The 24,921-nt window shown below is 39.4% G+C and overlaps 1 protein-coding gene across 1 annotated transcript; it reads right to left on the bottom strand.

Moving 5' to 3' along the window:
- Window positions 1–7,534: 7,534 nt before the first annotated feature.
- SLC30A4 (solute carrier family 30 member 4) lies at window positions 7,535–24,325 on the bottom strand. The gene is made up of 7 exons (XM_080607938.1): window positions 23,554–24,325; window positions 18,497–18,643; window positions 12,874–13,027; window positions 12,403–12,616; window positions 11,997–12,102; window positions 10,560–10,694; window positions 7,535–9,860 (listed from the first exon to the last, which is right to left on the bottom strand). Exons 1-7 carry the CDS (start codon window positions 23,945–23,947, stop codon window positions 9,706–9,708), a joined length of 1,305 nt encoding a protein of 434 aa, XP_080464064.1. The 5' UTR covers window positions 23,948–24,325; the 3' UTR covers window positions 7,535–9,705.
- Window positions 24,326–24,921: the final 596 nt, after the last annotated feature.

The following is a 24,921-nucleotide window of genomic DNA, read 5'->3' as shown; positions in this document are numbered from 1 at the left end:
ATTGCAGCAAGGAGAAAAGAGGTACAAAGAGAGTAAACTTGCCACACCTGGGCTTTGTGTAAATACACCATTTTTAGGTGGGAGGAGTGAGGAGGTGAGCTTCCTCTCTGTGGTGGTGTGCTGTCTCAAGTAGTTTGTGAGGTGAAGGATTTCTCTGTATAGCAAATGAGGGAGATTCTAGAAAGTAGTAACTGTGGTGTTAGGGGATGACAGGGTTTTATTTGGTGTGATGGAGCGGAGTTAGCAAGTCAGAGTCCCAGAAGTAATTTCTCTGGGCTTGTCACATGCTGGTCTGAAAAAAACAACAGAAGTCTCATCAAACAGCAGTGGGAGCATGCACAGAAGCGCTTGGTTTTGTTTTGCTCTTGTCTACACCTAAGACTAGCAAGGTCAGGCCATCTGCGTGGTGCAAGTGCTGTGGGGCTGGGCTGAGGCCACCTGCCTGGCTGTGTGCCTCATGGCACGGCAGGCCGATGCTGCTCAAGTCATCTCTTGTACTCAGGCCACAGCTCCCACCCTGCGGCTTGTGGCTCCTCACGAAATGGCCAGGCCGGACTGGAAACACCAGGGCCTACTGTGGTATATGGCTATGCCAGCTGTCTGGGTGATGGGCCTTGTTGCCTGTGTGTGGCTGGGCACCTGCTCTGGGGAGCAGATCCGCTGCTGCTGGTGGCCAGGGTTTGGCCAATGTGTGTAACACTTCCTAAAATCTTTTTGTCTAAATACATTAGACTTCACAGTGTGATATTATGAGATAAAGCCAGTCATCCTTGTGACCTTGGTCCTGTAATACTTAAAGTGCTTGTGCTAGTCTGTTAAAATTCAGATGTGTTTCCAGCTTTATAAGCTGTCAAGCAGTTGAAAACAAATCTCTTCAACTTCAAACATTTGATCCCTACTATATCAGAAACCTGGTATTACTTGATTTCTGCCTCTCACACCCTCCTATTTGCTGCAGAAACTCCTTCCTTATTTTCCTTGCTGACACACTTTTTTTCCTCATGCTATGTCTCTCTTTCATCCACCAAAACAAATACATCAGAAAAACGTAGAATTTTCTTGGTCTAACTTGCTTATACTGTTAGTATTGTTTATTAGTGTATACCTGTACTGTGTTATAGAAAGTTAAACTTCTAAAATGATTAGATCAATTTATAATTAGGCTGGTGATTTAAACTCAGAAATTATGCAAAAAAAAAAAAGACATTGATGATATCAGATGGTGTCAAATTGGGTATCTACAGACTTGGGACAAAATGTCAGTAGGATACAGCACCAAAACCAGACTGGGGGGACCAGAGGTCTGTAGCGACCCACTCAGCGTTGCCTGAAGGAACTTCTGTGAAGTGATGCAGTCAGAAGGCAGATCTGTTGCTCTCCCACTTCATGGTTACAACCATTTTCTAGAACTCTCCAGTGTTCAAGCCACTTCCTGTCATTCTACTCCTTTTGTATGGTATCTGGCATGAGATCAGTCTTTTCTGGTAGACCAGAGGTAGCCTGCTAGTGTCTGAGGCCTACTGTGGTTCCTCAGCCTTTTTCACAGAGCTACGTTTCATCTTCTGACAGGACTGGTGCATCTTGTGAGGTGTAAGCAAGGAATGCCAACCTTATCCTGCTGGATTGTTACATGGATTGGCAACATCCCCATGTTCTGAAAAGCTGCAGTTCCTTGTATTCCTGCTCTGGTGTCTTAGAATATGCAGATTTTTACTGCAAAATTCACATAGGATCAATATGATGCATTACCAAGTGTACCTTATTTCAGTACTTTCATTACACTGCATGATATGTTGGGAGCAAATGAGGTAGCTGTAGATGCAGATAGATTAGCTGAGAGGTCAGAAAGCCATACAAGTTTGAAAAACTTAAGTAAATGTATTTAAGCTTTCATTTTTAGCAAGACTTTTTCATTCTTGGTTGCTTTTTGTATGACATATCTTTTTTTTTTTTAATTCAAATAAATGTATTTGCAGTAAGTAGGTGACTGAATGCCGTCCTGTACCAGACTTGCTGCTGCAGCACAGACAAGGAAGTAAGTGCTGAAAAAACACATTGCTTGTAATCCCTGGTAGTAACGGGGAAATGTTATCAGTTTGCCAAAGAAAGCAAAGTCACATACGTGTCATAAATCACTGATTCATTACATAAAAAAAAAAAGCTGTTCTTATATTAAAGATGTTTCATGTAATGATTCATCTCTCTTACCTGTTGTAAGACTCTTACAATTCATTGAAGCCTGAAATATGAAGGAAAAAAAAAGGCTGTCCTTTTCAAGTCATGTTGGGTGACTTTGTAAGTGTTTAGAATAGTCAGGTAGGACTTGGATGAGATCTTAGTTATGTATCTGGGAAAACATATGTTAACATTATGCTGCCTTTACAGAGTTTATTTTTCCCCTTGTGAAATGCTTTGAATAGAACATGTTTAATCAGAAGACAGAATTTGGCTTAAAGACTGCAATATCCACCCTACTCCTACTCCCAGAAGCAGAAATACATTGCGAAATCATAGTCATAATGACTTGCAGTTCTGTTCATTGCCAAACTAAGCCATAATTTTAATGTTATCATAGCACGCTGTGTGAAGTAGATGTAAAACAAATTGATTTTGAAGTTACAGATTTCAGGGAGACATGGAATTATCACAGAACTTGTAGTGGTTGTGTAAATACGCAAGTACATGTTTGTTTTTTAAAATTGCCTCTTAAGAGAAATAATGAGTTTATAATTAATGGAATTATTAAATATATAATAAGTTTATAATTATTACAAGTTTAATAATAAGGGTGTGTCTGAAGTTTCTGTATCCTCATTAGTTCAAAGAGGAAGCTTTTGTAGTATGCAAAACAGGGTGATAGGTAGAAGTTTGAGCTATGTGTTGAGCCTATTACTTCTTGATGCACATAAAGGACAAAGAGTATACACCCTCTATGGGCCAATGCTTTAAAAAAGCCAAATTCCCACCTAAGTTATAGGTAGAGTCACTCAGTAGAGATCCTGCACGTTTGACCTATCCGCCTGTTCTCAGAAATCTTCACAGCTGTCTGTTTGGCAGTACCACAGACATAATACACATTCCTCAATAAGAAAAACTAAAACACAAAGTTATTACTGTAGCTAGAGATGAGCATTTGTTGGAGCAACCTGTAATCAGAGGTACCAAAATCATGAGCCAAGGCAACATCTTTACCTATTGGATTTTCTTCTTCATGAAACAGGTAAAAAGGGTATGTGGCAACCCAACAAAGGAAGGGGATGTGGGCAACTCTCCAACTGTTTTTATTATCAGGGATGAATGGGTGTGGTATGCACGAGATGGGTAATACATTCCCTTGCTTAAGAGAAAAATTGTAAAGCCAGCTATCAAACATTCTAGCTTAACAGCACAACAGATCAACTAATGTTGCAATCTGTAAACAAAATTGGTGTTGGCTTAACTTGTGACCACTGCAGTTTGGCCCAGAAATATCGGTATGCTCCAGAGTTGGCTGCATGGTAATGTAAAGGCATCTAATGCTTTTCAGTTGCTTTCTGGAGTAGCTATGTACTCTGGCTTTATCTGTGGGTTTTTGTGTGTGTTTTTTTTTTCCCCAACTCCCTCCTTTGTACACAAACACACCTTATATGATCAATAAAGTATGAACTATTTAAGGGAAAAAAAAAAAACACTTTCTGCAGTTTGAATATCCTTACTCAGCCATAGCAGTTGGTGGATCCAGTAGTAAGATTTCATTTTGTTGTGTTACTCTTGCTCTGTGGGCTGCTTCTTTCTATCTCTGATGGCTAAAATTAGGGACTACCTCTTCCCTCTATCCTTTCTCCAGAGAAACATTAACTGTAATAATTCTGAGGGAAGAATAATGTTCTGGTTTCACTGCTGATTTACTGAGATAGTTAATTGATCTAATGTAATATGATATCCTGCATGGCTATCAACAGGTATGTGGATCTAGAAACATATCTTCATTTACTGCTTACTGTACATGACCCTTTAACTTTTGATATGCAAAGAGTTGCTTGCTTTTATATTTTCTATGATATGACTTGACCTTTGCTCCATGGCAAGTCCAGGCAGCAAGGTTACCTGAAAAACATAACAACTTGTTCCATCTAGGCTACGCTTAAAGCAGATGTCAAAGCACCAAGAAAATACTCTGTGTAACTGGGTTGGGTGATTTCACTTTCTAGTTGATGGTAGGTGTTTTTTTGCAGAAGCATAGAAAATACAGAATTGCTTAATAGCTTGAAAAAATGAAAGAAGACTTTACTGGAAGGAAGTTGTGGTTGTGAGTTGCTCAGCCTCTACATGAAGCCTGTTCAACCAGCTTAAAAGACAGCAGTAGCAATTGCAGCACTGTGGTATTTTCTACTTAATTTTGTATCTCCCTGATTTGAAGCAAAAATGCTTCCTTCAGTGTATGTTTTTGATTCAAAGTGTCATCAAATCCTTTATCTTAAAAAAAGTCCTCTTACTTCGAATTCAGCACCATACAGAAACAGTACTTATTTTCATAGAAACTTATGGCTTTGCATGATGGATATTGTTGTTTACATTAATGAATGTAATTTGTTCTAATTGCATTTGATAGCCACAGCTGACTTACAGTCATAGAACATTTTTTATTGCATACCTGGGACTGGCAGGAGGTAATTTATCTCTGTATTCCATGGATATTTTCTGTACAGACCTTTAAGAAGTACCTTAAATATTTCCCAGTAATTGATTAGCAAATCCGTGGTAGGCTTGTGCTTTTCCTTATTACATGTGTGTTTCCACAGGGGGGAAAAAAAACCAACTTTTTTTTGCTTACTAACAAGACATTTGAAAGAGTTGTGGCAGAATACATTCCTCTGACACCTAAACCAGCAAGTCCCAGCGATTATACTTGGAGCACAACTCTTTTTATTAACGCTGGGCCTAATGCCCCCTCTGCTGGTAAATTTGGGCAGGACTTGCTCCTTAGTGCAAGGGGCAGCCTGTCCATGCAGTTTGTCAGACCTGTTCTTACACTTGGCTTGGAGAAAAAAAAAAAACATAGGAAATCTATAAAAAACAATGAGTAACGGTATACAAGTTTCAAAAGTTTACTATCGTCTGAATTATGAAGAAGTTTAAATATAGTATTTACATTCAAATAGAGGGTTTTTTTTGGGGGGGAAAGGCTGGTTACTATCATTAAATGTTTTTGTTTACATTTCATCAACTTATTTGAGAGCTTATTAGCTTATTTCTGTGTGCATTGTGAGAAAAAGAAACCAGAGGAATGCGGGAGTTGGGTGCTCTTAATGTGTGTGAGCCAAGGAGAATTTATTGCTTGCGTGCCATTTGGCTGCTGTTATGAGTTCAGCTGTGGCTAAGATCCCTGTCTGTATTGGCCCTGAGTGCAGTGGAGTGTTTGCTGGGCAGACAGCCTTAACTGTTCTCATATGCTACTCCCAACCCTGGAACAACCACTGATCTTTCCAGCAGGTATAACAGTAAGAAAATCATAAAGCAGTCATCGTATGGATAAAGCTATACTTGTGTTCATGAAATGGCTTGTTTTTCTGCAGAAATTGGTGCCACAAAAGGTGTACATGCTTCATAACCTTAATAGAAGTGACTAAATTATGTCATGCATTTTATCACTGGCAGTTTTCAACGGAAGAAACTGTGAAAATAAGGAAAAAGAATACATGGAGAAAAGGAAAATAGATAAAGGAGTAAAAATATAGATTTGGATTATCATTATTTTACAGCTGTAAAAGTAGAAAGCAGGCATGCATGCGTTCTAAGAGCAGATTGCTGTCATAACTGCATAGAAGTAAATGGAGAGGATAAGCATTTATTTCAGCAGCTTCCAAAGTTGTCAGGTATTTCACAGAATGGAAGGGCAAGTATTGTCCTTCCTAGAGCATTCAGCTGTGGAGAATTAAATGAGAAGAGTAAAACCAAAGGGGATTTGCCATCCCCAGAGCACAGAGTGGCAGTTAGTGCCCAGTGTAATTTCTTACCAAGAATGAGGGTGAGGAGAAGCTGGGAAGTGGATTAAGGGGTATAGGGAAGGGGGGAAAATACATGTTATTTCTTAATGTACAAAGAAAATCAATAAAAAGATTTTTGGCAGTGCCATTTTGGATGTTCAAGACCAAGTTCAGGTATGACATTTTACATGGTAATCCTGCTAGTATAGAAAAAAGTGCTGCTAGTATTGAAAGGAGTGTCAACACAATTTTGAAAAGAAAAATCTTCATTAAGCAAGGAAAACACTAATTCAGAAATAAAATTGGTCTCTGTTAAGTTTTATCTTAGCATAAGAACACTTAAGAATATGAGCAGAATGCGAGGGTTTGCAGTCCATTCCTTATAAAAACACTTGACTCATATGAGTAGTCATTGAAGTTGTATCTATACTTAGGGAGAAGATTAGTAAAATCACAGATTAAAATTTCTTCCCAATGTAGACTGTAAGAGATGGCAGAATTTTCACAGAATTTTAGCTGTTCGATCAGCAATAGCATTTTGGCACATCTCTGGAAAGCAGGAATACTAGCTGTGGAAGCCTCAAATTTTAGGTGCCTATTGGGTAGGGACAACTCAAAAAGTAAAGGCATTCTCATTTCAAGCAGAAGGGTTTACAATGATGAATAGAGAGGTATGAAGACATGTGAATGATCTTGTGATAACCAGGTGAAATAATCTGGATGTGCTGCAGAGCTGCTTGGAAAGGCACTACATGATTCTTGTTTATACCAATGCCATTTTCCTCTAAGGTGATGACTGAAAAATGATCTTACAATATCTATAACTTGCCTTCTTTTATAGCCACTTTAGACTTACCAGAGCACTGCTAATGCATGTTAGATTATATATTCCCTGTAGTTTATTTGTGAATAAACTTTCTCAAGAGTTCTCTATTCATTTTAAGTAAGTGTGCTAACTATTTCAATTTGTTTATTTTTAGAGTTCTGTTGTACTCTTTTATTCCATCACTAGGAGTGTTATCAATTGTGTATTCCTTTTGTTGTGGATTAATAACAGATTCAGAAGAGTACTGAGATCTTATGTGAAATGCAACACTGCCAGACAACTTCTGTCCTAATTTATAAAGACTAAGAAAAGGGTTAGAGGTAGGCCACACAGATACCAATTGCTATGTGAGACCTTACAACCTTAAAATAGCGAATCTCCACTTCAGAGTCTCCCTGATACAGATGCATGGATTCTTTTATTTTAGATTGTATTCTGTTGTTTTTTTCTCTGGACTCCTTCCAGTTAGTCCATAGGCCTTGATAACAAGGGCACCTCTGGGGTGATTGAAGGGCTTCAAGGCTGCCTTGCCAGTTGCTTTATGGCTGTTCCTTCACCATACTTTGTCAGTTTATATTTTCCAGAGTACAATTATTGCATAGGAAATAACAAGACTTAAGTTGTCCTGACTAAAGAGGGAGCCATAATTTATTTTAAACATAGTGTCACCAAACTGAGTTAAGCTTCAAAAAACAACTGCTGTAAGAATCAAAGAAAAAGACGAGATAGCAATACAAATAAATTTTATATGACAACAATGTGAAGTTTAATTATTGATTTAATAAAACCCACAATAAAGCAACACTTTTGCTTTTTCTTAATTAAACAAACGTAGTAAATCATTACAATAAAAAACTCCAAATACAATAAATGTCTACTGTACTTCAACTTCTAATTACATCAACTGTAAACCCCAAGTTAATTAAAACCTATTTGAGTATTAGTATGTGCAAAATACCTGTTGTGGTTTCTTTTTTTGTTGTTAGGAAGTTTGTAAGGATGGGATGAACGCTTTTCATGAACTATGATATGGCTTAATTAATGATGGTGTTTGTATTGAAGCATTAACTTTCCATGTATGGTGCTCCTTTGCCTCTGAGCTATATCTACTTGTATGTTGTACTTGTGTTCCCATTTCATGCCAGAACAGATACAAACATAATACAGTGTTATGAGTACTTTGTCCAAAATAATACTGTTGTCAGTTTTCACCTTTGCAAATACATTGTGATAGCTACCTCCAAAAAAAAAAAAGAGAAAACAAGCCAAGACTATTATTACCAATTGCAGATAGAGATCACCCTGATAATTATGTGAGACTCCGGCAAGTTTCAAGACAGACACTAGCTTAAGTATTCACAGCTGAGTATCACAATATCCATTATTGGGCCAAAATTTTCCTTTCTGATCCACGTATGGAACTACTTCTGATGTCAGTGGAAGTTCTGCATAAAGATCAAAGTGCAGAATAAACAAAAAATACTTGAAGTTCTGTTTATTGAACTCCACAGGTCATATTCCTGTTGCCCTTGGCTTCTTCAATGTAACTAACTTCAGAAACAGGCGTAAATCTGAGCTTGGATGTATGATAGCTTAGGGACAGGTAAAAGGGTTGTGTTTTATTATCCTCTGTACATTCAAAGTACAGGGATCAACACCGTGAGCGAAAGCAATTCAGTTTTGTGGACTTTGAAGTGTCAGGATGAAAAAACAGTCTTTTCCAATTGCTTTGTCTCTCAACCAATAAGAGAAAGCAACCTACAGAGACAGGCTACAATAGCGTTGCCCAATGTACATTAGGTTACTGAGCTTGCTTGGGTTTCATTTTATTCATAAAGCTAAGTAGGGGGGGACTGCTATTGCAGTAGCTCTTCTGTGAGGATACCACTTCAAAGCAAAGATGAAAAAGAGATCTGAGACTGAGGGAATAGTACACCTAAAACTTCTGCTCCCTGCTTTCCTTTTAGTAGATCTAAGTAACTTGCATGTCTGTAGAATGAATTTGAGAGTAACTTCATGTCAGGCTAGCATTTGATTTTCTTTTTTAACAAAAAAAATCATAGAAAATGTTTGAATTATAGCACATGTGTTAATTGGAATACATGCTAATTAACTGGCCTTTTAATGTGAATCAAATGTTGGTTTAGACAATCAAAATTATTAATAATAAATTTAATCTTACAAGTCAAAACTCTGTAAAATAAATAACCTGTTTCTAAAGTATAAACCCTATTCTATAATACATCAAAGATAACTGATCATTTAAAACACTTTGGGTCCAGTGTTGGGTACGTAGTTGAACACCAGAAGTCTGGGCAAGGATCTTCCTGTCTGGATCTCTGAATGCCCAGATTAAAGCTAAGTTTCTGGTCTGGTTACAGTAAATTCTGTATTTTGCCATGTCTCCAAAAAGACCGTTTATAAAAGAGGTCAGCTAGCACTGCATGCATCATAATTTAAGAGACTGTATGAAAATGACTATTGTAAAAATACTGTATAATGAGTTTGAGGTTCATGGTGCATGGAACCCTGGCATGATTTTAATTGAAATACTGAATACTTGATGCTCCGTTTGGAGTGCAGCTATTTTGTGGTGCACAGTCATTAAAGGACAATCTCAAACTGTAATTTGTGAGGTATCTGCAGAACCACGCTTCAGTTTGTAAACGACCTGAAAACAACTTTGTCTCAAAATCATAACAAATTGAATAAACCAGTACAAGGGAAAGAATGAAATACATGTTCTGTAGGGCAACCACTGCACTTTTTGCAGCACTAGCTCTCCCTGCTGCATGTTATATGGTACAAATCCACATATTAATTGTTATTTGATCATTTTCATTTTGCATTTATTGCTCTCAGTCTTTGACTACAAGATAAAGAATAAGGCAGCAGTTCCCAAAACATATGAAATTAGGCACTGGAACTCTGACAACTTGCACAGGTTTTGCTTGTTTCTTGTTTGTAACTCTGAAGCTGGACAGAGCACTTGTACATTCCGAATGTGTTCAGCAGCAGTTGTCTGGCCTTGAACTGAACTTCTTCCCATTTAGATGAACTACCAGGAACTGCAAAATCAAGAAAATATTTAATAGAATTCAGTTGTTAAGAAAACTGGACATCTAGCTGTTTTCATATTTATCACACTGAGCTACCAACTCAAGTAATTGTTCACTCTCAAATATATATATGAGAAAAAATAATATATATATATATATATATATATATATTATTTTACACCTTTAGGCCTATATCCTGCAACCAGAACTCCAGAACTATATCTTGATAAAAATAAGTAATTTAGATGGGAGGATGAGGGGGTAGAACTTCTGTCCTGAGAAGTGATAGGCATGGCAATATATTAGATCCCTAAATCAGCATTTTTTGACAAAGCATACAATCTTCCATGTGTCAGACTGTTCCACATGCTGGTTTAGAACTTCACCTGGCTTTTCCCTAGACAAAATATGGGAATTTCTGAAGAGAAATTCTTTCCCACACCAAAGTATATATCATTCCATACTGGATGTTTCAGTATAAATATATTTTCTTTGCATGACTTTCATTTATATTTTGTCCTTCTTGGCTAATGGTTTCTATACCTCACTGTACAAAAGCATAGTTAGTTGTTTTTTTTCCACCAGAATGGTATTTTCTGGATCTACTTAAATGAGAATATAAAGAAGATAAAGAGGAAAAAGTGGTTGGTTTTTGCTTCCCCCACCCAAGTTGGACTTGATCTGAAATGATGCTGTACAGCAGCTTACCTAATTGCAAGTGGACTATGGCGTTTGTTTTTCCTGCAGTGAGAGACCAAACATTTAAATCTTCTATAGAATAAACATCTTCAATTTTCAGCAAGTCTTCCTTAATGCGATCCACATTTAAATGCCTGGGAACTCCTGTGATACCAAATACGAGACAAAATTAATTCAGTCTTTTTCAAACTCTGTGGCCTTTCAAATAAACTGTCAGGACAAATCTCAAAACATTGAAAGAGTTTATAATTTGTGTTGTTTAAAATGTTTAGTATCTTTAAGTTACCAAAAGAGAAGAATATGCAAACTGCCATATTAAGTCAGTATGTATACTGAGGTAGTACAGGAGTTATGCTGTTGTCTCAAATGTGATGTGTCCATTCCAGAATCCAGTCTCTTGACAGTAGCCAACATCACATCCTTTAGAGCAATGCACTTGTGGAGATACAAATTTTACCACATCTCCTAGTAACTGCTTAGCTCAAACTCTTCAAAGAAAAACTTGTATCATTATCCAGTTTTTTTCATCCTAAAAAGCTCTTTGTTGTGTTACTAAAACTTGACAAAAATATGCATGAGGGTAGGTTTCCGATTTCTAAATCAGTTATAGCTCTGAATCAGAACTGCGAGTTAAATTGTTGAAGAATTTCATAGAAATAAGTATTTGAATAAGCTTCAAACTGCATATATCAGAGTAGGGTTTTGTTGTTTTGGAGTATTTTTTGAATGCTTCAACAAGCTAGATGTTTTGTTTCTAAATGAAAAGTTTATTTAAAATATTCATTTAAAATTGAAATGTTAATTTTGAAAGGCTGCCTTAAAAAGGTTTTATGTAGATTCCTTGGAAGTTCGTTTGCTGGAGATCCTTGAAAAAGGACCATTTGGAAAAATTCTCTAGCATACATTAAAATGACCTATCATCACTTTTAATAGCACCGTTAATTCTGACATTTTTATGATAGTTGGGATACCTATGCAAAGAGCTACAACTCAAAGATCTGGAATTTGATACACCATTAGTTTGCCTTATCTGTTTTGCCCAGCTAAATCTCAGCTGTTGCCTTGGAGCTAATTCAGGTTTCTTAATTCAGGTTTCACTATTTTTGCCTTCAAGGTAAAGGTTGTTTTTGTTTGTTTGTTTGTTTTTGCTTTTTCCTAAATGTCAAGAAAAGCACTTGACATCAAATATTCCGAGGTCCTTGACTTTACCTTGTAGTAAAAGTCAACAGTAATTCGTATGAAACAGATGGGAAGGTGCAGGTAAAAACAAAGATTTTTTTCTTCATCCCTACATTCTCACTTTCATAACATGGAAGTACTAGATAGAGTAGTCGTAGTGGGCATGTCAGTTACAATAATGCAAAAAATGTTGCTGGCATTTTCCCCTCTGTACCAGAGTTTACCAGTATTTGACATGTAAAGCAATGCAAACTGTGTGGATCTTACCTTCCAGAATGATAACTCCTGTGTCACACAGAATTCGGACTGTTGTCAAAACCACCAGTATGGAAAATACGTATGTACATATAGGATCAGCAATCTTGTATTCTGGCTGGAAGGGAAGTTACAAAGTATTAAAGGATGTACAAAAATAAGATCATTTTTTAAAATGTGACTCACAAAATGCAGTTACTTAGAGCTCTGACTTATATGAAGATTTCTTTTTGGATAATTACAAAATATAAAATAGTCCTTGCTCGTTTTACATAACTATATGAAGCTTCTAATAGGACATCACAAAGTATATCATTTTCATAACTTAGAAAAACAAGTCTCTTTTTAATTTAATCACTTCAGGTTAAATTTAAAAAATATATATCCCACCCTACCTCAAAGATTAGCCATTCTTTACCTTGAAACGTATGATGTATGCAGCTACCAGCACGCCAATACTTTGTACCAAGTCCCCAAGGGCATGTACAAATGCTGCTCTCACTGCAAGGCTGCTGTGTCCGTGGCTGTTGCTGTGGGCTGTGCTGGGAGAGTTTGACTGAGGTATGTGGGAGTGAGGGTGGGAATGGGAGTGAGAATGAAGGTGTCCAGACTGGTTCAGCAAAAAACCCATTCTGAAAGGGAAAGAAGAAAAACATTACAAGAAACAGGCTTTAGGGTTTGGTGTGTGTTTGGTGGGTTTTTGTTTCAACGGAAAGAAATTATAAAGAATTGAGAAAGTAAAACTCAACATCATTTCCAGTCTTATTTTATGAGAATGAAGAGGTCCAGCAAAATGATGTCCTGTGAGAAAACTACAGGCCATGAATGAATTAACAGTTTATTCAGAAATGCATTTATGAGCATTAATGGAGAGAAAGGGAGGTCTTACATTAAGTTAACTGCAACACCAACGGCTGCTGTAATCAGCATGATATCGCCATTTATTTCATAGTCCATATGGATAGTTCTTTGAACAGCTTCATACAAAAGGAATGCCATAAGGATATAGACCAGCAATACACTAATGATGGCCGACAATACTTCTGCAAACAGAAAGGAAACAACATTACAAAAATGAGTCTTGGATCTATTTCCTAATTATAACATGTACAGAGCCTTAATTATTTTAATTTTTTTTTGTGTATTATAGCACTAATGCACAACTAGTAAGTTGTAAATATAATTCACAAATACACCTAATAAATGGTGTAGCTTGTTTCAGTCAACACCTTCACACAGCCCTGTCAGTATGTTCCAGAAGTCATGTTTTCTCCAATTATGCTAAAAACAGGCAATGATGGTGACTCAATCAGACTACCTGAAACTTTTGTCAGAGAAGTCACAGACAAAAGCCCTGCCTGAAGGAGAGGAAAATATGTGGGCTGGTGGTGTTTGAGATCTCCTACAAACAAGGCTTGACTTCAAATGTCTACAGTGTTAAGCTAGATTTAGAGATGACTTTTATGTATCCTCTTGTATTTAGAAGGGGAAAAAGTTGTAAGATTAAGGAACTGAACCATACAAACTTGTCAGACATCAGTTCTGAGCTTGTTGACGTGTATGTGTACATGTGTACATTTCAGCTATGAAGCATTGCTTAATGTAAGTCTCAGTATTGACGTGATGTTTTAACACTACTGAACGATTACCAAATCCTCGTATTTCACAAAGGTAGGAGTGTTATGACCAACACTGTAGTATAAGAATTCTATCTGATCATCCAGACTTTCAAAAGGGCACATGCATCAGTATAAAGAAAGTAAATTAAAAAAATATCGTCCCAGAATGTCTGCTGCCATTTGCATCTGTGATAAATAGTTATAGCTCCCCACAAGGCTCCCGCTGCTCTGATGGAAAGAGGCCTGAATATTTTACGGGTCTGGACCTTAATGCTGTCTGCCTCAGTGCCCAGGTAATGAAACAGGGCTGGTGACAGTACACGTAAAACCTGAGGATGATGAGTCCATCCTGTGGTTTTAGTACTCTATTTTAAATAACATAGGGGTCACTAGATTTCTTTTAACATAAATGTACACTTTTTCACTCTAGCGTCATATACCAAAAATGATTGACCTGTTGTGGCTTTCTGGCTTTCCCAGATAAGACTGTCTCAGTTATAAGCACGTTAATGCAGGTCTTTATAAAACGTACTGGAAAAATCTTAAAGTTAGCTCCATTGTATTGCAAGTAAATCTGCAGCCATGCCTGAGTAATTTTTAATCACTATGCATAAGGCTTACTATTGTCACGTCAGATGGATCACTGGGATCTTAGTCTTCCTCTGTGAGTTCAAAGATCAGGGTTGGAAGTTATTTGCATTGAATTATAACTGTTGTTCTTTCCCCTTGTCCCATACCTCTTGCCCTGATTTATTCCTGAGGAAGGGCAAAATTCAGCTCCTGGCTATGTGACAGCTGTAGGAAGATTGATCTCAGAATTGCCTCCCTTCTCCCTCTGCTTTAAATCTGCCAGTGTGCAAAACAGCTTTGGCTACTGGAGGTGTCGTTTCTAATAAAGAATTGCCTTTATTTATTGAATATCACAGTAAAGAACATGCAGGTATAAAAGCTGCTCATACCACCAAAGTCACTTGATCCATACAGTGAATTTGTCACATTGTTATGGGAGAAGAAACTCATGCCAATGCACTCAGCCCTAATGTGTCAATGCCTGGATGAGTGCCAGCATTACCAGGTGGTAACAAGGCTCTGAATGGCAACTGTCACAACTTCTGACTTCAGAGCAATAATGAAGTCCTAGAAATATCCATGCAAGTGGTAGCTTTCTTTACAATGCCCGCAGATTACTTAGGATAACAGCCTTCCCCCCTCCCCCTCTTTGGTTTTCCAGAATGCTTTTTTTTTAATTCCTATTTGTGAAACTGTAGCACGTTAGCTTTTAACAGAGAATAACATTGTGAATACTAGAAAACTCTGTTTTCTGCAACAGAAACCAGTGTTTTCCTTGCAGTCTTTTTCACATTGTCATGTTGACACTATAGATTTGTGCTGAGATCTTTCACTTGTGAAATGAAGTATGCACTGTGTCAGTAGCCTGACTGATCTGTCATTACTGACGTTGTCTCTGCAGTAGTGGAAAGATGCCAAGTTTCATATCTGTGTTTAAATCTGCTCACTGTCTTGCTGAGAAGGAGGTAGCTCCACTTGGTGAAACAGAATTATATTTGGCTTCAAGCATATATAACCCTTTTCAGATAAGACTGCAAGCTTCATTATTTTGTATTCACTTCTCTAACTCATTCCTGAATCTGTCAGCTTCCCTTTCACCACTGAAAAGGGAATACACTAAAGATGGAGCATACATATTATATATTCAAAGAGAATTAAAATGGATGAAAACCAGTGCTTTCTTCTGGAATTTGACTAGACAATCAACAAATGTTTTCTTTACAATGCAACGCTTATGTGTACAAGTATGAAAATTCATGGTTCTGCAAACAAAACTGATAATGAACACATAGAAGCACTTGATTGTCATGTTTTTGTGCTTAGTGTATGTATAGATTATCTTAAAATTTAATGCAAAGCAGATTGGCCATTAAAGTTCTTGTACATACACCTAGCTTCAAACAACTGTTCTACATTTTTTTTCTGTGACAGATGCTCAATCTCTATTTTTAACATTGTCATGTTTTACCATCTCATGAAATTCAGGCTATTGTTGAGCTCATATTATTTTGCTGACGAACTTCCTACAGCATAGGATATTTGGAAAAATGTGTTATAACAAGAATATAGCCCAGAAGTAGCTTTGTTCCATAGACAGCATTCACTGAAGTGTGAAACTGGGTCCTAAGGCCACAAAGTTCAGAAAGGGTGCCTGAAATCGGCAAATAAACTTTACAAATATGACTTTAAAAAAAATGCATAGGTTCATTTTCAACAATCCCATCTTCAGTACTTGCAGAGCCTGGATCAAGGTTTTGAGAATTTCTTGCAGGATCTTTACCAACTTCCCCTTTTTCATTGCAACCACAGGAACTCTGTTCCCACCCCCACAGGCTCTAGTTCTCCCCTACTGATCGCTACGCTGCTGCTAACATGTAATCTCATGGAATGGTTGAGTAGAAAGGTGCCTTTGGAGGTAGTCTAGTCCAATCCCCTGCTCAAAGCGGGATCTAGAACTAGAGCAGGTTGCTCAGGGCTGTGTCCAGCCAGGTTTTGAGTATTTCCAACAACAGAGGCTCTACAACCTATCTGGGTAACCTATTGCTGTGTTTGATAGCCTGGACTCACTGGGCAGCAGAAAGAAAGGAGGAATTGCTGCTGATCGCTCTCTTCTCCAGGGAGAAGATGATGGGTGATACAGACTGATTGTACAGGCCAGATCCGGCCACAAGTCACGAAATGGATCGATCAGTCTGATCAGTATTTTTCTTGGCAGTAAAATGGGGCAAAAATAATGCAAAAAGTGAGGTGGCAGGAATCCTGAGGGATTCCTCTTTGCAGAGTGCTATGGAACCCCTGAATTAATTAGTAAGTGAAAAATTATATAATTGGGTAATATTTGATGGTTAAACAAAAGTTTATTTTTTTCTTAAGAACAGTTCCTGTTTTAAGTTGTCATGTTCATTCTATTTATATTTTGGTTTTAGAAGAATTGTAAAGATGTATAAACTACTGTTTTTGTTTTTTTTTTTAAATGAGATTAAGGTATGTTTAAATGCTAGCAAACATCCTTGTGGAGAATATGAGCCAAGTGCCAGAAGCATACCTGCAAGGTCAGGTTTCAGTATTAGGGGGGACTCCTATCACAAAATTAAAACTTCTTGAAAGAAAAGTTTGTGATGGGAAATGCTGGCACTGTTAATGCCTTTTTGCTAAAGCCCAAAGATCTTTGCTAGTGTACAGAGTTATGCATTCATGCATTAGTGACTAACTGATGACAAATGACTAGGAGTGATGGAGTTGTTGGATTCTGCTGCTGTCTGGCAGTCAGTATAAGAATGAAATATAATGACTATACAAGACTATGAAATTCCTTGAAAAAATATACACTATAGAAAGTATAGAGGAGAGGTAGCAAGCTGTAACGCTAGAAATGATCTATTTCGTGAAGCATAAATTGAAGCTTTTGGGAAAATATCTGCAAGTCCAGAACGGCAACTGTATATTATAAACTATTAATAACCAATACAGATAGCAACCACGTGAAAGCACCCTTTAGCATCATTACACTTCCAGACATGAAGTAAAATGAATCCTGAAAAAGCCATTCCAAGGTTTAGTATATAATTCTGCTTGTTTCTTTTTTACAAACACCTAAAACAGGCAGAGGTGAAGTAACTTACTGTACTGGATACAAGGGGACATTTTAATCTCTGTTTCATGTGGTTTGGGGAGTGCAAGAGGAATAGTGATTTCTGAGACACCTGGCAGAGCTATCTGGTCCTATACTCTACAGAACTTTTTAGTTCTGGATTAAAGTATCAATATTCATATTGTATAGGTTTTTTTTTCCAGCGTCATAATGCTAGTGAAGTCACTGGGACTTCATAAATCCAGCGCACTGGCAACAAACTGTTGTAGAAAACAGCTGACTGACACACACAGCTCCTGCACCACCAAGCTCCTCAGTGTAGCTGTCACACAGACAGTAATAGTGATATACCAGTGAACGTACCCCTCCTGCTCAACAGACCTCCATTCCACAGCACAAAGGTGCACAGGCACCTGACTTAATGCAGCAGCCCGCTAACTATGGGTGAGCTATGAAACACAGCTGAATACCCACTCATGTTTTTGCTGGGGATAGCTTTCCTCCTCTGAACCCTTTTTAAACTTTCTAGGCAATGGTTCATTTGTAGGAAGTCTTACTTACAGTGTCTCAGTGTATCCAATTCCCCAATAGTCTGAAAACTTTCCTCGTGAAGATGAAAGATAAATCAAACATTCAGAATTTAACTCTGAATCTAATTAATCCTTGTTCCACAGAGACTGAGAGACTAATCCTACTCCCAGTGAGTGAAACTCTGAAGTTTGATAACTTGAATTTGGCTGAGGTTTAAAGTTCAATAAAAAGGTCTGATGCAATGACCTAATGATGAAGGTCAGTAGTAATCAAAAGGAGCATTTGCCTAAACCTGTGAAGAGGCCAGGCCAGACTTTCAGCCACAACTGGTCACCTTTAATTGTTTTTATGCCTCCTTGCCAGTTTCCCCACTGCGGATCAAGTTGGTTTACAGCACAGTAGATACCAGACTGTGACCTAACATGGACAACTCAAGAGTTCAGGCTCACTGCTGCCTCAAGCTCAGTACAGTACAGTACGGATTACAATTCTGCTCAAGTGATTTATTCTCTTGTGGCAATACAACCCATGTAGTGGATCCAAAATAGCCAGAGCAGTGAAAGGACATTACAGGCAAGGTGTCAAAGTTACTTTTGTTTGTTACTGTTTTCCTTCTAGTTATCTCTTCTTCTATAATTAGATATTCTTTTCAATTGTTGCTTAAAATACTCTGTTAATAGCAAAAGCTGTTATCTACATACCTAAGCGATGAAATCCAAAAGTGAACCTCTTTGTGGGAGACTTTGCAGACAGCCAGACAGCAAGCAGGGTCAAAATAATACCGCTAAGGTCAGTTAACATGTGAAGTGCATCTGTCATAATTGCTAGACTGTTAGCAACATATCCACCTGAAAAGAAAGTTGGAAAAGTCAAGACACATGATCTTTGTGATTCTGGATCCTCTTTGCACAATCTCCAGTTACTTATTTTCAGAACACCGCATTAAGTGCGTGAGAGTACTTCTTAAAATCACTGAACAGGGATATTTTTTTGCCACTACAATCAACATGCCATGCTATAATTTAAAGCTATCATAGTTAGAAATGCAGTGAAGCGTGCCTTCTATTAGAGTAACATAGAAAGGATTCAGTCCTGTTATTTTCACTGACACTGTTTGCTTCATAGCATTTGCAAGATCAGGCCCAAAATAGTTCACTGTCTTTTCTCTATAGATAATTGTGTATGTTTAATCAACTGATCCTTTTTTTTTCTTAATTAAATTACAGCTGTTAAATGTTTTGATTTTATGGAACAGGGACAGAAATACAATGACTGAATGACAAAGTAATTCACACTGCCCCCTTTTTATTTTTATTACATTATCTTTTAACCTTCATCATTCCCTGTCCTGGAAAGGGCATATAAATTCTGCTAATATATATTGCTGACAGTAACTTTCACTTGCACAGCATTTTTCTTTATTACTGTAATTTTTTTCTCATAGTTATGAGATGCATTGAGACAAATAACCACAGAGCAAAGGTTAATACCTTTGTTCCATTTCAATTGCTAATGCTATTGTTAGATGGGTGACGGAGATTTAAACAATGTGCCTCTCTTAGGCATCCCTTATCCAAATGTGGAATCAAGGACAGACTACGGTGTCTTCCATACGCAGGAGGATAAGCCCATTTTCTCAGAAAAGATTACATCTTTAGTGTCAGTTCTTCTATGATTTAGTTTCTCACTTTACCTTGAGACCCATTCAAACCGTAGATTCTACCAAGCAGAGTGTGCAGCTGGCACGCCATTTGGCAGGCTTGAGGCTCCAACTAACATTTCGAGAAAAGGTATCTTTGTATATAATTAAAAGCCTCTTAGTGAAGAGGTTGACCGTGAGGAAATAGCAAAGGCAAATTCACAACAGGCTGATTGCTTTCAAGATCTGTTATAAAATTTGTGTGTCCCTGTCCATCCATGAGTGTGCCCATCTGCAGATCGAGCCGTACTCTTCCCCCAGCCATACAAGCAGAAAAACTGATAATATAGTTGCTTGCACTGCCTGTAACTACTGAAAATACCACGGTTCAAACAGTTCCTTCCCCCCAACCCCTGTCTTTAGTTGTTCCTAAGTCAAATTCTTTAGAGGCTGAAATTCTCCAAAGGCTCAAAGATAATGAGGTTTTTAAACCTCAGCAATTCAGCAGCTTTTTTTAATTATTATTTATTAAAATGGGTAATGTCTTGCTGTTCAGAGTTAATTTGTTTTCGCACATAATTAAAAAAAATATGACTTAGAAATGTGCAACTCAGCCAGTTTTACAGTCAACACAAAAGAAAATTTCTGTTCAAGGCCATTCCCTTCAAGAGTTTACATGTATGATCATTTAAAGTATGTATGTTAATTCACATGTATTAAATTGTGAGAGGTACTTCAGTCCAAGATGAGTCAATTCCATTTCAGCTAGTCTCTTAGGACTTCAAAAATAAAATTGTAAGGAAGGAATTCAGATACTGAAGGTAGTCTTAATATAGCACATGGGTTAAGAAAATAACATCGAGATGAATGAAATTCTGAAATTGAAGGTTCTCTGTGTTCCAAACATACTGGTTCATTGCTTGGTGAAGTACTACCCAGGGGCTGTTTAAACACAGACAGCAACTGCTGGGGGAGACATCTACATTCTTTACAAATAGAAGGCCTGATGGCTTACCGCTGTTTTCACTGACCCGTGAAGGACAGCAATCCTCCTCATGAACAATCAATCAGAAATCTCTGAACATAACTGAACGCATCAAACCCTGTCAGGAAAGATAACTAGGAGCTGTAGTGTTTTTCATTTCTTCATGCAAAATGGTTCCCAGGGAGTGTAAATTATCTTATCTGACTTTTACAATGACTGTTCATCAAATACAACAACAAACACTGAAGTGGGCTGGATTAATGAGCTTAGCTATAGTTGAAAAAAAAAAAAAAAGCCAATCAAGATTTCACAAATCAGCTGCTCAAACAAGATTTCCTGCATCTTGACACAGTAGCAGGAAGATTTTTACTGAACAAATTAATCATCTGATAAGGTGTTCTGCCTTTTCTGCAGAAACTCGTATCTGTCAAAGATCACAGAAATCAGTTAAAGTCCTACACGACCAGAGTTTCACAAATATCTGAACTACAGATTTGTTCAAAAAGTTCCAAAGTTTCAAACCAAATGGGACAGAACACAGTGCGGGGCTGGACTGAAATACATTAAATAGGGACAGTGCTGAGCCAGGACTTGAAGGCTCCATCTTCACTTATTTTGGTACTGATTATCTGCCTTAAGGCAAGTCATTCAGGTCAAGATCCACAAAAGTAAACAGATACCTAAGTCAGATTTATTCTCTTTGAAAGTTGGATGCTTGAATATTTTAATGGTCTAGGTGCTGTCCGTGTCCGTGCCCAAATCCTGAAATAGGACTGGTAACAGCATACATGAACCTGAGAATGGTGAGTACTACTACAGTAGTAATGCTTTGTACAGACAAATCAGTCACTCTGACCTGAGCTTGCAGAAGTCCTGGCTGCACAGGAGAAACAGCGGATGATGTGTCAGCGAGGAGAGTATTTTTACTCTCAACACCTATTGTTTCCAGAGCTGTCCCTGCACTAGCTATGGAGATGTCTACAATACAGCGAATCAGATCAGAAGCCCCCAAATAGAGAATGTCTGTGACTTCAGCATAAAGCTGCCAGGAATATTACTCAGTAAAGCTTCCTTCAGATAGACTAAATTTGGTGTGTATCAGAGTTCTGATATAAGTACAATGAAGTCACATGCTAAAGGACACCTACATCCGAGACATAACACTATGTCCCTCATCAAATTTGCCTGAGTTCACGCTGAACCAAAATCTCATCCAGAGAGAAAACAGAGCCAGAGGACAAACTCAGGCATTCAGCTACATCTCTGCAAGTCTGAAGCTAAGTGCTAAACCATGATGAGTTGATGTATTGTGGCAGTATTATTAAAGACTAACCAGAGCGAGGTGTTCAGAGACAAAGCCACTATTTTCTACTAACCCACATTCCTGAAATAAGGTTCCAAATAAAACTGTAGTGCACATGCAGCCAGTTATCTGGTCTCTCTGAAACAAATGACCATTTCTGTCTCCTATGAATGTGTGACACGCTGTATTATTTATACTCAGTGATTCTGAGTATACAGTATACTCCCTACACATATTGTTGAAGTTTGTCTTAAAGATACAATGCACAACTGCACTAGAAAAAGTGATCCAAGAGCACTAGCTTACTTCACATGAGCAATCATCAGCCCTTCAGTCAGACTGACCTAATTTAGATAGGGGAGAAGGAAGAGGTAAGTCCTGTGTTGCTACATCTGAAGCATCTATTCCTTACTTCAAGAAAGTTTTTGTGACTTCTTTTTTGCTGGTGAATTATGGGCAGTAGATTCTCTGTGATTTAGACTTGTATGTTAAAATGCAAGCAATTTAAAAGAAACTGTCATTAATTGTCTGTTGCTAGATACACCTGGCTCAACATAACAGGCTGTCCGGTGTCTGACAGATGCATTCATGTGCTGACCATGTGTCACTCCCCACTGCTTTAAATCAGGAAAGTGGATGAGAGAGTTTCAGCATTCTGCAGGAGGCTGAGGAGCACCAAGCACTTACACTGAATGTCATGGACATATCCAAAGGACAGATGGTAACAGGACACTAATAGGAAATTAACAAGTGAACAGTGATAAATATTATGCTTTGTAAAAATTGTTACATAATGGCAAAGGCATAACATTTAAGAGCTTATCTACACATCCAAGGGACTTTCAACTTTAGATTTTATCTCAAGCCCATGTCACTATAGGCTATAAATACAGTCATATTTTGTACAGACTGATGTATCATGTACAGGTTCTATTCAACCTGAATAGTAAATGATAGCATGTCTTTATGAGGGAGTAATAAAAGCTGAACTTGAGCACCAGATGCATTCTGCTAACCAACAACAGTTGAATGCTCATATAGGAACAAATTTCCAGGTTAAAAAAAAACAGCTTTCTTCTGAGTACCAACAAATAGAAACCACAAATACTTTAACTCAATCGAACTACTTGGTATTCTGAACTGTTCTAATAGGAAGTGTTAAAATACCTATTATTTTCATTTACTTTGATCATGCGGTTTGTGTCTGGATGGAGTATGTGCTAGTTCAGAGCACAGCAGGACTTCAGGAAGTTGTCAAGAGAGTGGTTTCTGGACTGCACTGTTGCGCAGGATTTGTCTTTTTGGATGTAAAAAACTAGAATGCATTGCCATATCTGATAGCTAAGGATAAGCACCCCCCAGATATTAGAGTTTTGGTACAAGGTCAGTGTCACCCTTCGGAACTATATTTCCCTCTTCCCGTTGCAAACAGCAAGATTTTGTGGCAGAATTAGAAAATACTGAGGATGAAATTATTCATCTTTTATTTCTGTTTGTACAACACCATGCAGTTTCTCCCTCGCTACACCTTAGAAGCTTACAGAGCAGGCAAAAATACAAAGCCACTAGACAGACAACAAAAAGCCTGCTTTCTGCCAGTCTGGGGAACTGATGAGATTCAGGGAACTAAAGTTGAAATACCCCTTGCTTTTCTTGCACGAAAAATACAGGTGGACTTCGCTCCTTCTCACTCTCTGGCCTTACTGCTAAGGGCACTGATCTCTCCACACAACCAGCAGACAGATGGCTTCTCTGGGTAAATAATTAAAGGCTGATGCCAGAGCATCGAGCCAGGCCAGAAGGAGAGAGACGACACAGGCCAGCGACTCACCTACGAGCTCCCCCGTCATGAAGAGCAGGTAGAGGACAGCGGCGAGGGTCAGCCGCTTCTTCACCTTCCTCTGCTTGCAGAGCTCCCTCCGGGCGCTGCAGCCGCCGCAGGGGCCCGGCGCCATGCCCCCGGCGCCCCACAGAGCGCTGCCCCGCTCCGGCAGCGAGTCCTCGTCGGGCTGCAGGCCCAGGTGCACCCCGTTCCCCGGCGGCTCGGGGGCCGCATCCGACGGGTCGTCCGCCACCACCACCCGCAGCTTGTTAAACCTGGGGAAGTCGTCGTCGGCCGCCTCGTCCGAGAAGTCGAAGGCACTGGAATCATTAAGGAACAACGACGGGTCCCCTCTCCTCCAAAGCGCAGACTTGAGGCTCGTCCACAGGCCGGCCCCCGCCATAGCGGCGGAGCCCGGGGGCCGTCCGTGGAGCTCCCCCCGGGCCGTCCCGTCAGGGCATGGCCCCCGCCTCGCGCCCCGGGCCCCACCGAGGCCGGCCGGGACGCCCCCGGCTCCCCGCCGCGCTCCCCAGCTCACGGAGCGGCCGGGCGGGCGGCGCCGGGCGCGGGGCCGCCTCCCTGCCGGCGCAGGGGGAGCAGCGCCGCCGCCATGCGCGGCAGGCAGGCGGTCGGTCGGTCGGTCAGTCACACCGACCGGCGCCGCGCTCCGGGCATAGCCGCACCTCAACCCCACTTCCAGCCCCAGACCCAGCCGCAGCCCTAATCCCGGCGCGCTCCGGCGGCGCGGGGCAGGGCGGCCGCTGAGGGGCCGGGCCGGGCGCTGCCAGTCCCCGCCGCGCCTGCGCCGCCAGCACGCTCGCACCACGGACTCCGGGTTCGAGCCCCGTCGAGGGGGCAGGCCCGCAGTGTCCGGCGGCACTCAGCCCCGCCGCGTGAGGGAAGAGTTCTGGTTTAAGAAGCCATGAAGTCACAGCGTGGTCTGTTGGTACATAAGCAGCGATTTTCACGTAGGCTGGATGACCCTTCTGTCCCTGGCTTCAAATCTTGAAGTCACAAATTTGCATTGTGCAGCTTTTTCTCTCTTCCCTTCCCCTTTCCCGATCCCTCCCCTTCCCCTTCCCCACAAAAGGCACAGTTCTTTGCACCATTTCCAATAGTTCCTATAGTTCCTGTGAGGGTGGCACTGTGTTCTAGGAAGCCGTATGTGCCTGTCTTAACATTCCTTCAAGGATGTCAGAAGAAACAAACCTCAAAGGCCCAGTAGCCATGTGATTCCTTCCATAGCCATGTTCTAACTTAAAAGTAATGAGACTGCCTCTAGTAATTCTGTCAAAACGTTACTCCCCCTCCTCACTGGTCTGATAGCTATACATTTTCTTCTAATTGCCAGCCTACAATACTTGGGGCCAGTTTGTA

Source organism: Anser brachyrhynchus, assembly GCF_964034855.1.
Source record: "Anser brachyrhynchus genome assembly, chromosome: 11".
In the NCBI taxonomy this organism is placed as follows: domain Eukaryota; kingdom Metazoa; phylum Chordata; class Aves; order Anseriformes; family Anatidae; genus Anser; species Anser brachyrhynchus.
Note: the sequence above shows the minus strand (reverse complement) of the source record. Positions and strands in the feature narration are given on the sequence as shown.